We start from the raw sequence: 12840 nt of genomic DNA on the forward strand, positions 1-12840 counted from the left end.
TTTCAATGACTACAGCAGCTGGTTTTGCCGTGCAGCAGATGTGGAACATCTGCAGAAATTTTCCCTGACTTCCCGTTGGTGCCGCCGCGGTGAACATCAGGGTGTGTCTGCAACTAAAAATACTCTGAGCTGCAGCCACATCAGAGGAAACTTGTCATTCTGCACAGGCAGAACCGGGCTCAGAGTTTAACCCTTTACTCGGTTTCCTTTATCAGAGCAGCAGCTTCACGAACATTAAAGGTTTCTGGTTAAATCTCTGAAATAAGAATCAAAGCTGAAGACATGCAAACAGCACAGTTCTGATAATTCTGATTTTTATTTCTCTGGAACGGAAATTGGACTTTTTAAAAATCTGAAGCTGCATTGATTGATTTTTATTTAAGGGTACCAATATAGGGCTGAACTATTTCTATTTTGATTAATCAATTATCCTAAACAATTTTCTCCAAAAATCACAATCAACATTTTATTTTAGTTTACCACAGATAAAATGTAGACAAAGGCTTACAAACTATAGGATTAAAGTTCCTACTCCAGCATAAATAAAATTATTGCAGTGCAGCAAACTATGGAGACTGAGATCTTAACAGGGGAACAAAAGTCAACACATCAGCACACTTGGAATTTTCTCTTCCAAACAGGAAGTGAAGGCTGCTTTTAACTTGTCATGCCTCCTTCATAAAACACTGTTATAACCTAAAAATGAACATGTGACCATCAGAGCCTTCTGCTGCTCACGGGTCAAGAAGTTTTTTTTGATCAAACTTTAGTTTTTACATAGAGACTGTTTGTTTGTCTGAGGCTCACTTTGTAGTCTGCTCCCCAAGAAGACGGGAGTCACCAGTTACTTGGAAAATGCTTGGTCTCTGGTTTCTGTATTACCCGGCCTATTTTTCCTCTGTCTCCGTCATCCATAGATCCTGTAGAATCTCAGACTTCATGTCGTCTCTAATCAGACTTTTGATGTTCAGGAGAGTTGAGTCGGAGGGTCTTCAGGATTCAGGATTTAAAGTAATAAACATTGAAGGCCTAGAATTCCATGTCAGAGTTTTACTCTAGGATCATGTTATGCTGAGAAATGGAGTTGCAGCGTTTTGGTCAAACCAAGAATAGAACATTATAGAACTCTCAAGTCATATTATGAGATGTCACATTTGAACTCTGAGTCTTAGCTGCTGCTAAAACCAATTTTAGCTCAATAACTGTAAAACTGTGTTTTCTAAGGTCATTTTGCTGTGGCAGCCATCTTGGATTGGATTGACTCCAAAAGTTAATCAGTTGTAGATGCTTATTCAATGATTATTTCCTGAAAGTTTAATTAAAATTTGTCCAGGAATTCATGAGATATTTTGCTAACAGTCAGTGCTGACTCCCAATAGGCAATGGCAAACTTGTAAACAAAGTCTCGGGCAATATGTTCAAGCTTAGAGCATATGATGGGAATCCGTTTAAACTACTACCACTAAAGCTGGATAGCAACCGTTTAAGACCCTCAGACCAGCAAAACCTCTACATTATTGTGTTTTATAAATATATCTACAAAGTTTGATATTCTGTAATAGTGATCATTTAATACTGCCAATACTGCTGCTCAAAAACTGACAGGTTGAATCAGTAAGTCACAGAAATAACATTTTGTCCTCATTTATTCACAGCGGTTACCATCTAAATCACTCAGGAAAGTCTCAACACAGTTTACTTTTCTCTATCAGCAAACGAATGTCTGTGAACGGTTTAGTGTTGCCCCTGTACTGTTGGAGTAAAACTTTAAAAATAACGAATCCTGTCCATCCCAGCTCAGATCTCCTTAAATCTGTGGTCAGATGAACTGACAGGTCTGACTGATGCTGGCTGACAGAAATGTGCTGAGAACAGAAGCTGGAGAAAGTAATTAAGTTTATTATTTATAAATTGATTTGTCTTCTGGTTTTATTCTGATGTGGAAGTTAAAAACTTGTCCAACTAATCTGTTTAATGCGTCTTTGTTGAGCATCTGTTCATTTGTTCACGACTTATATAGACTTTGGTTACCTCCACCAAGGAGGTTATGTTTTTGGTAGCTTCTGTTTCTCTAAAAAGTAATGAACGGATTTTCATAAAATTATCAGAAAACGTCACACATGGTACAATTTAACAAGTGATTAAATTTCAGTGATGATCTGGTCAAAGGTCAAGGTCACAGATCAGCCACATCTCCAACTCTGTAGATGGAAAACATAAATGTTAAACTTCATAGTCGGACACCTCATGGGTCAAAAGTGATCACTGTTGATTTCAAGGTTTATGGGGTCAAAGGTCAAGGTCACAGGTAACTAAGGTTGTCACCCATCCTGTAAAATACAGAATCATCCTTTATTTGGCAATTAAATCTTGTGGGATTTGTTCCATATTTCCATAAATGTTCATTACACGCTGGGACAGGACAGGGTCATCACTGGACAGGGTCAGTGGAGATGATTGTAAAATGTGTTGGCGAGTGTTTTCAGTGGTGCATGGTGGTCTGTCTGCCATCACACAGCCTGAGTCAGGAGAGCAACGCTACACACATGTAAAAACACAGAAGAGCCAAGAATCGGTGTCACAGTTCTTCATCACCCAATCGTCTCCTGATACTGTATGAGACATTAGGTTCTGATTGATTTCATATCTGCTTTTGCTTTTGCCAGAAGATGTCAGTGCATGGACAGAACTTATTTTAGTAAAACTATTGTGGTTGGGTTAATTGTTTAGGACGCTGAGTTTTTAAAGTCTAATGAATAATCATTTATTTATTATATAAATATCATATATGGCAATTTAAAGAACAAATCATACTAATGAATTAACTGTTAATAAGAGTCAGGCCCATCAGGTACAAACTAATGAACAGATCTGGATGAAATTTTCAGGAAATGTTGGTGTTGTCAGAAAAAACAATGGATTAAATTGTGGTTATGATGCAAATTAAAATCCCAGGGTTTCCCCCAGCGTATTATAAGCCTGGGGGGGCCGCCAGGCTAAGCTCTGCTTGTTTATTATAAATACATCATTTTTTATACACATTTTTATTTTTTTTTTTCCACCCGCTCCCTCAAAACCGCTATCTTTATCTAGGTCACCGCGCGAGGGTGCGCATGCCAACAGTGATGCAATCGCATTGTCCCCGCCCCTGCGCGAAGGTCCTGCGCGATGTCTCGTCGTGCACTTTTTGTAAACTGGGGCCGGCCGCACATGCCGCACTCCGTTCAAAATGGATGATTTTGCTGCTCTAGCGGAGCTGGTTCGTCTTTATCAGCATTTATATGGTCCCTCCTATGAGGGATCACAAAGATAATCAAACGGCTCAAAACTCACGGAAGGAGATTACTGCTTCAGCCGATAAAAAGGAGTGTTTATAGACCACAGAGGGAAGAAATATTAGTCCTATGATGGGCAAATCACAACTAAAGTAAATAAATCAATAAAAGTCAAACTGAATGCTTTAAGTTTAAACATCCTCTCTGTATCACAGCCAGAAGAACAACAGCTCTTCCTCCTGAATACGTGCAGCCATATTTGATGTGACAACCATCTGCTCTTTCTTTTCTTACTGTATTTCCACTGGTTACGTAGCGTACTGCCCCTCGTCTTTTTGGAGAATACTGCACTGACGTAAGCGCCTAGTATAAATGCCTCCACTGTGCGCTCTGGTCAGCACGCTGTTCACAGAGCCCTGCGTGACTCCAATGAGCCCTGAGGCCGAGCCACCTTCAGCACCTGGAGTTAGCATGTAGCTGAAGCCACAGCAATAAACTAGCGGATTGAACCAAAAATGGTAAGGTGAGCCGAAATTCAGCTGGTGGCTTTACATGACCGAATATGGTAATCATGTTTTGTGCTTAGTGAAAATATTATCCTTGTTTAACAGTAAAATGATGCTATTAAATTCAGCATTAGATATGCACAGTACAGTACAGCATCTCTCTATTTTTCAGAGTTCTCTGTTGTTATTCATTGGCCTGGAAGTGAGATATGTGTTGGTGCCTCGTTTGCACCTTTTCATTTATGTTAATTTAATTTATTTGTAAATGTGACTTAAGATTTAAAGTAGGTGCATTCAGTTAGTATTTATTTTAATTGTATTTTTGTTTTAAAAAGTATTTCAAAAGTGCCTTTTTGTAAATTTGTAGTTGTGTAAATATTTGGTAAGAGTATCTTACAATATCACATAATAAATAGCCATATTTTCAACTTTCCTGTCAACTGTCAATGGCCACCTACCACTGGGCTTAGCCTCTTTTCAGGGGGAAACCCTGAATCCAGATCCCACTATTTTTTTCAAAAAAAAAAGTTGTGTATTTTTATTTAATTTTGAATCACTCTGTGGCCTTGATAGAGGTTTGTGCTCTAAGTGCTTCTAGATATTTTTGAGGGACTTTTCATTTCATTTTATTTTTTTTAACTGTGAGGAAGTGGTATCTATAATTTTATGAGACTAGTTGTTGGTTTTGTTTTGTTTTTTAACTGACTAAAAAGTCACTAAGCATAATCTATAATCTTGTGAGATACAAATCTATTCCAGATTAGTTTAATCATTTAAACACTTTTTCAGATGTTCTTGTTCTCTCCTTTTAAGGGAACAGGAACGTTCCAGTCCAATCAGAAGAGTGAACATACAAAGTTTTTGTTGTTATCAGCTTCACGCTGCAAACTGCAAAATACATCTGACTGCTCTGTGGTTCAGAGGAAGTCTGTTTTCTGATCCTGATTTTGTTTCTGTCCAGAAATGTGCTGCACCAACTGTCCCACTGAACCTCTGATTTAACAGAAGTTTTATTTGAGCTCCTGATTAACATCCTGCATATAGACTGGATATGTGATTTATTACAAAGTCATTCCCAAATTCCTATTGGGCTTTAGAGAAGAAAGTCGATGTTGGAGTATCAGAAGATTTTTTGCAGAAACTTCTAGTTGTTTGTATTTTTCCAAGGTCTCAGAAGACAAAATTCCTGTCCTGTTAAAACAAAAGAAAACCAAAACCGAACATGACCTGTGATGAAACAGAACTTAATACTGTGACTTCAAACGTTTCAAACTGAACTAACCCCCCCAAAAACCTGTTATGAAACTAGAACAGAGACCTGCTCAGATCCAGCTCAATTCTCCAGGTTTTATTGGGTCAGTGTGCTGATTTACTTTGCTGCTGTTGCCTTTTGAACCTGCGTTTGATCCTGAAATAAACAATCAGTCCCTGCAGGATTTTGTTTTTTCTGTCGTGGCCTAAAATGTCGGATTTAGCAGCAGTTTTTTAAGAAGGTGGTGATCAAAGTTGTCATGATTTGTAGCTTTGTATTTTAACATGCAAAGAACAAATTAATTTACATAATTTACCACATGACTGATAGAAACAGTTGTTTTGATGCCAAGATCCAAATGTAATGACTAGTTGGCGAATCTGCTAAATATAAATAATCTGTGTAAACCAGCAGCTAATTTCTGAGATTTTTTTCAGTGAAACGAACATTTTTGATGTGATTCGGCCATTCATGTACATGTACACTACAACAGTTCTTGTTTTCTCCTTGGAGGTTTTTGACGAAACCCCCTGCAGAGGTGTGAAACAGAGTGTGTGCACTACAGACTGCTGCAATCATTAGTTTTTCTGCCCATTGCTATCTACCATTATTACTGTTCTTCATCTACTTGTGCAGAGAGCTGTTTGTGCTACTCACTGATTTGAACATGTATCAGCAACCCAACGTCATCCTTGGACCATGTGACAAAGTGGTCAGGTTTGTGTTTTTTCCAGTCTATATATATATATATATATATATATATATATATATATATATATATATATATATATAATATATTAAGAGGTTTGAGTTAAATATTGTTTTTTGTAATTGTGCTTCACTCTATCCCGGGTTTGAGTGACAGCATTATTTTACAGTTAACATTTATTTTATTTTTTTTTAAAGGTAACTCTTTAATCACCGTAGATAAATGTTTTTTTAGTTTTGAGTTGTTAGACTCACCATTGTTTGTCCCTAGGTAGACTGCAGCCCAAGTAGGTGTGTGGGAGGGGCCGGCCCAGCATCACTTGCTTCAATGGGTATGGGAGGTCATGGATGACATCATCGGGGCATACCATGTGGAGGGATTTCTTGTCTTTGTATTTTGTTTGTTTCTTTAAAGTAATATTTTGAGTAGTTCTGTTTTATTTATTTATTTTTAGTTTGCAGGCTATTTTGTTAAATGGCAGAGTTTGGAAATTGAAACCTCGCCCAGCACATATGATAGTTTGAGTCAAAATACAATAATTTTAAAGTGACAGGAATTAATTTTACAGGAATAATTTTAGAATTAGTACATTTCCTATCTGGCCTGAAACTTTTTAAATTGAGGTCTGAAAAGAGCTGTTTACACAAAGCTGTTTTTCAGTGAAACTGTAACTTTTATACTGCAGTTCGGCTGTTTGTTTACATGACAACAGCAATCTGATTCCCTGACACTAAAACTTTTTGAACACAGGGCTCAGAGTGGAACTTTTCAGCCCCTCCTGTTTGCATTTCAGAGGAAGCCACAACATGTTAAATTACACATGCACACCACAGACAGGCTGCATTCAATAGCTGTTCTACTGCAGCAACAGCAGATCAACAACAATGATAATGACAGATAGCAGAGTGCTGTTTATGTTACTCCACATTCTCAACATGTAGCAACAACACTACCTCACTTTAAGTCCAAACAGAAGTCTATGTAATCACTAGTTTGGATGTAGCTCAACTGCTTGGATGGCTTTATGGATTGATAGATGGATAATGAACGAGCTCAGGTTCAGATGAGACTGACTGCTGGAGTTCAGCAGAGGCTTGCTGTGACCAAAATCTGTTTATGGTCCTCGGAGTCCAGCAGGTGGAGCTGCTGAGCTGCAATCAGGACCCAACTTTTCTTCCTACATAAAAAACAGAAGTTTAAGAGTTTTATTCTGCTGTCATATAATAGGTTGCAGGAGTATTTACCCATATTTGTATTTTTCTGTTATGCTATCTTACAACCTAGAATTTAATTGTTTTTTTTATTTTAATAAAAGTAGTAATTTTACAAAAATACTCAATTATTTAAGTTTATTTGGGGAGTGGAGGTGGAAAATATTACATTAGAAAATCATAAACTGAAAAGTAGTGGGTGCTTGTGTATTTAACTCCTATTAGCTCTGAAGCGCCAACAATTTTCTTCAGAAGCCAGATGATTGGTCAAATAATTAATTAATTGAGAGACTGAAAACAAGCACCTTTTCTGACTTTCTTTGGATTTATGTTGGCTTCAGAACACTTCATTTCACCGGATACCCAGTCAGTTTCACTCTAATCACACCTTCATTCATGTAAGCAAAGTGGCACATTTGTGAATCAGGCTAACAAAAACTCTAATGAGCCTCTGTTGTGAGGTGAATGAAGGTTATCTGCATGTGAATCTAGCTTACAGAACATCTCAGCTTTAAAAGCTTAAACTCCACACTCTGTTCTTTGAATTGATAAAGATCTTCCAATGAGGAGATTTTTTTATTTTTTAACCTTTTTATGGACTTCTTTTGGGTTCTTTTTGGTTCTGAGCTGTTTTTAGCAGAGATTCAATCAAACTATTTTAATGATGGGAAAGGCTGGTGTAAAAAAATAAATAAATAAACCTGGTCAATTATCAACGATACAAGGAAAAGAATCTCTTGGATTAAAGCCGATATTTCTCTCATCGGCTGTCAAAGACATAAACACACCCACACCCAGGTTGTTGTTGGATTCTTTATCAGCTGCAGGTCGACTGAAAATTCAGATTTAGTGTCTTGTCCATGGACACTTCAGTAGATTGCAGGGGCTGAAGATCAAACCTCCAGCCTTGTGATTGGAAGACAAACTCCGAACCACTGTGTGAGGCCGCCCTATAATCTTGTTGTAATCATTCTAACCAGACCAGGTTAAGTAATGAAAAACTTTACAGGTCTGCTTAGTGAAATTAATGCTAGACTTTGGTAGCAGAGCTATGTTTAAACTGAGACTAAATTATAAAAATTCTTTTTCCTCATAATTCTGGAAATGTTTAACCTTGATAACTGTGTAGTCTAGACTCTAGAGAGAACAACATCCCCTGCTTTAATAATACAGTGTATTAGATAGTGTTTCCATTGTGGAAAAACAAAGATAAACACAATACCATGTTTTTTCCAAGTTCAGGTTTTAATAATTACAACAATTAATGGGGAAACATTGGGCTTCTTTGCTGAGTTTAGATTTTTATTCTGACATTTATGGTCTACTACCATGCTGACATGATCTAAGGATGCCCACATAGCACTTAGCAAAATAGCAGCACAAATTCTCATCTTGCATAGATTGTGCTATTGGCCATTTCAGTGATTTGAACCGTTCAGTATCAACCAGGTGACCGCTGTTTGGCCCATTCATGGTGCAGCACATATTTCCTGCAGGGACTCCGCTTCTTTGTTAGTTGTTGGACCCAAAACATCCCCCAGAAACCTCCCTGGACTCATTTCCATAAACAGTACCAGCTTTGTTCATCGTCCACTTCAGGACATGACAGAGCCAATCCAATGCATCAGGATTCTCTGGCTGTGATTCAGACTGTCAGCTCCAACTGGGTCGGGGTCCCAATATGCAGGTGGGCGGGGGGTGTCACAGACTTTTCTAGATAAATGCTTGCTGAGAGAGGCTTCATTAAAACAATTTAATTCTGAACAAAGTGAAACATTGAGATGGGTCCTGTGGCAGTACTCTGTCGGGTTTTATCCTGCAGCAGCAGATGGTCCTGGGTCAGGGAGGGAGGAGAGGTACTGAGAGGGAAGCTGAAGACCCGAGAGGCTTTAATCTGTTTCGTTCAGAGAAAATCATTTTTGTGCACATCCTGCAGACTCAGCAACCAGGAAGTTAACGGACTCCACATCAACCTGATTTCAGAACGGAGTTCCTGAACCAGCAGTTTTTGGAGCAAGATCTTCTGGACTGAGATTTTCTGGATCAACAGTTTCCACAGATGATATGTATCTGAACGGTTTGTTTCTAAACTGAGGGTTTCTGGACTGTTAGTCTGCAGTGCTTCAGTTTTTAACTTCAGACTTGAAGAGGTTTTTCTGCAGCTGTTTATGATCAAAGCTGTTCTGCAGAAACACTGAAAGATTCAGCCAAACATCACTTTTCAGAACAGAACCCCATGACTAAACTTATCTTTGGGTTGTTGGAAAGTTCTGTATCTTTTACTCCAAACTTTATTTTTCCCACAGAGGTTCCAGCTGTTTGTTACCTGGATGACTGTTTTCAGCTAAGTTTGGGGAGATTTTGAGTGAAAACATCAGACATTTGGACTTCATGAAACAACTTCAAATGATCGAGTGTTGAGTTACTGAGATGTTGAAGCTGCAGGCTCATGTTACCCGAGAGACACCTGAGGACGTGACAACAACAACAGGGAGGACAGGACAAGGTTCAGAGTCTTATCAGTTCACTGGAAGTATGGCGTTATCTGTGAGGGGGCGGGATTGAGGACTGAGGTAAAACAGGTGAGGTAGAAAAGGTAACCAGGGAATAAGGGTATTAAACAAAGTGACCACAGCAGCAAGACTGAACCAATCCAAACAGAACTCAGGTGGAGGAACTGGAGGTCTGACCTGTTCTGAAATGAAGCCTCCCACTCACCTGGAGCTGCACCTGTGAGACGGTGTCATGTACGTCCTGTGCACGCTGGTTGCCCTGACTCTCCACAGTCTCTTCAAGAGGAGGACCAGTGGAGAGCTCGACAGGAGCTCAGAGGATGGAGGCGATGCTGAGACTCAAGGAGGTGGAGGTGCTATGAAGGCTGACAGAAAGAGGAGAAGAGGAAGTGCACAGCGCGTCAGGGGAAAAGTCCAGGTAGGGACCGTAGGCTGAAATGAGCAGAGCAAGAATTAAAAGCAGCAAAACGGTTGCTAATAATGAAATTGGCAAAATTTATGCTAAAGTTAAAATTGGCACATGTTCACATAAATGAAGCCTTTAAACAACTTATAAAACTCTCATCACCTTTTCCAGTGTTCTCTTCACTCAGCTGCAGCACAGAACCACTTAATTACAAGCCAAATCACTGCTTAGCAAACTTATCCACAACACATTTTACGCAGTATATCTTTGTACAGGTGCTCTCATGTGCACAGTGGCTAAGGACTGTTCTTAAATGTCAAATGATAAAAATAGGATTTTAAGTTTGTTTTTTTTGTTGTTGTTTTTTTTTTAAACAAACGACAACAATCAGCTACCATTGCACGCACATGCATGGATCTGTTAATAGGAAAAAAAATGTATACCTTATTTAGCCTCCGCTTATTCCTGGCAGCAAGTGTGTACAGATCAGCAGCTGCATCTTGTCTTTCCTTCAGCCTAATGTTGAGTTCTGAATAGGCTTTTCTTTATAAGCAATAACAACTAGACTCAGATTACAGCAAACTGTGATTTTATTTTTATTTAGTTATTTATTTATTTTATTGACAGAATCATTCTGGACAGTTAAACCAAACCTCTGAATTGGGGCACAATTGGAGCAGTATTCATACCTTAAAAGTGATGTCACAAATCCTTTTGTTATATAACTAGTTTCAAACACACTTATATACAATTCTTTGGCACAGAGGTCTGGCTGACCCAACTGGTTTTATTGACAAGAATCCAAAGCGTATAGGGACATAACTTTTGAACACCTCTTGCCATTAAGACATCTGGTTCATGCAATTTCCTAGAACACAAACAAAACTTGTTCATGTAAGAACAGTCTCAGGCTCTGTAGAAGCTGTGATTCGCTGCTTAGATAAACTTTGCTTCATAACTAAACCTGCTCAGCTCTTACCACATCAAATTTTAAGACACTAATTGAGTGATTTTTAGCCATTTTTTGCGTTTTTCTAAGGTCAGTTTGCTGAGGTGGCCATTTTGAATGGGACTGACTCCTAAAATGAATTGGCTGTAGATATACAGCCTTCAGTGGCGGACAATAATGATCTGATTTAATGATTAGAAAATGTCAGTTATTAGTAGTTGGTTAGTAAACTAGTAGTCTACCTCAGAAAGCAAATTTGTTTCTTATTGTTAGCTGTTAATAACATCATAAATTCACATTGCACTGATAGGTTGTCCCTGATTTTAAGGTGACACTTCCTACTGGTGGCCAATGTTTTTCCCTCTGCTACTCAGTACTACGTCTAGTCAGGTTTTAGCCCAGCTGGATAAAAAGGAACAGGCCTGGTTACTGGGAGAACGTTAGACTTGCTGGCTGGAACCTTGATCCTGTTGTAGTTCTCAGAGGAGAAAAGGAATACTGCTGGCAGTGAGAAATTATTTATCGCCTTCCACCGAAGTTGTCTGTGTTTTCATTTGTCTGTCAGCAAAATATCTCATGAACTGCTGGAAGGGTTTAAATAAAACTCTCAGAAAGTAATCACTATGTATATCTACAAAGGATTAACTTTTGGAGTAATTCTAAGTCAAGATGGACACTACAGCTAATTAATCTTAGCAAACACAAAAATAGCTCAATAACTCAGTCAGTTTTACAGATATTGAGCTAAAATCTGGAGTAGTAGTAGTAGCTGAGAGACAACACAACACATACTCCAAGAGCCAACACATTTTGTGACACCTTGCATGAGATTGCACATCCATCCATCTGTCTTCTACCACTTATCCGTGGTTGATGCGCAGGGCAATACGTCCAAGAGGGAAACCCAGACGTCCCTCTCCCCAGCGACACTCTCAGCTCTTTGGGGGACCTAAGCTGTTCCCGGGGTCTCCTCCTGGGGTGATGTGACTAGAAAACCTCTGAAGGGAGGCATTCAGGAGGCATCCTAATCAGATTCCTAAACCACCACAACTAACTCTCGGATATGGAAGTGCAGCCGCTCTACTCACCTTATCTCTAAAGCTGAGCCTGGCCACTGCCTGGCCACCTGGTCTCAGATTGAGGCCATAACTGTCATTCCAGCTGCTTCACACTTTGCACCTGACACCCTCCTCCCCATGACTGCACCTTGGCATTCTGTCCATGAATACCACAAACAGGATTGGAGACAAGGGACAGCCTTGGCAAAGACTTACCCACACTGAAAATGAGCTTGACTTTGTTCCAGTAACTTGGACACAACTCTTGGTTTGGTTCTAGCCACTCCATGCTCCCACAGCACACCCTACAGAATGCCTCAGAGAACATAGTCATAAGCCTTCTCCAGATTCATAAAACGCATGTATCCTGGAGAATCAAACACCCATGATCCCCTTAGCAACTCTGCAAGGGTAAAGATCTGGTACACTGTTCCATGGCCAAGATGAAATCTGCATTGCTCCTCCTGAACCTCATGTTCAATAATCAATCCCTTTCAGCACCCTAGAGTGGTTGAGAAGTGTGATCACTCAATAGTTGGAACACACTCTTCAGGAGTCCCCCGGGACAGCAAAAAACTAAAGGCCTCCTCCATAAAGAGGCAACTCACTCATTCACCAGGGAAAACTCCAACACTGAGGCACTCAGCTGGGGGCTTGTGAATATCAAGACACCTGCTCATTGCCTCTCTTCCAAAGCAACTCCAGAGGAGGAAGGAGTCCCTCTCCAGAAGTTGGGTTCCAGAGCTCAAACTGTGTAGAGGTGACCCCAACTATATCTAGTTGGTATTACTGAATCTCACATACAAGCTCCGCAAGAGAGGTGACCTTCAACATCACTGCCAGGAGTTGGCATGGCTAGGAACCCTCCCTCGCCTGTCATCCAGCTTACTCCACACTCGGCGTATATTGTCCTCCTCGCAGGTGGTGGGCCCACATGGAGGTGGCTCCTGTCACTCTTTTG

General features: G+C 39.6%; 1 protein-coding gene across 6 annotated transcripts in view; it reads left to right on the forward strand.

The window, feature by feature from the left end:
* The window catches only part of kifc3 (kinesin family member C3), a 55675-nt gene that overhangs the window by 3028 nt on the left and 39807 nt on the right, over positions 1–12840 (forward strand). For 2 of the 6 annotated variants that reach the window (XM_037979863.1, XM_037979865.1), the window contains exon 1: positions 9572–9884. The exons of 1 other annotated variant lie outside the window; for it this stretch is intronic. In XM_037979863.1, the coding sequence (XP_037835791.1) occupies positions 9699–9884 (186 nt within the window). In that variant the 5' untranslated portion in view covers positions 9572–9698. Of the gene's footprint in view, positions 1–9571; positions 9885–12840 lie in introns of those variants that run through there. 3 more of the 6 variants (XM_037979866.1, XM_025008303.2, XM_017427209.3) reach the window with 2 other exon arrangements.

Source organism: Kryptolebias marmoratus, linkage group LG15, assembly GCF_001649575.2.
Source record: "Kryptolebias marmoratus isolate JLee-2015 linkage group LG15, ASM164957v2, whole genome shotgun sequence".
In the NCBI taxonomy this organism is placed as follows: domain Eukaryota; kingdom Metazoa; phylum Chordata; class Actinopteri; order Cyprinodontiformes; family Rivulidae; genus Kryptolebias; species Kryptolebias marmoratus.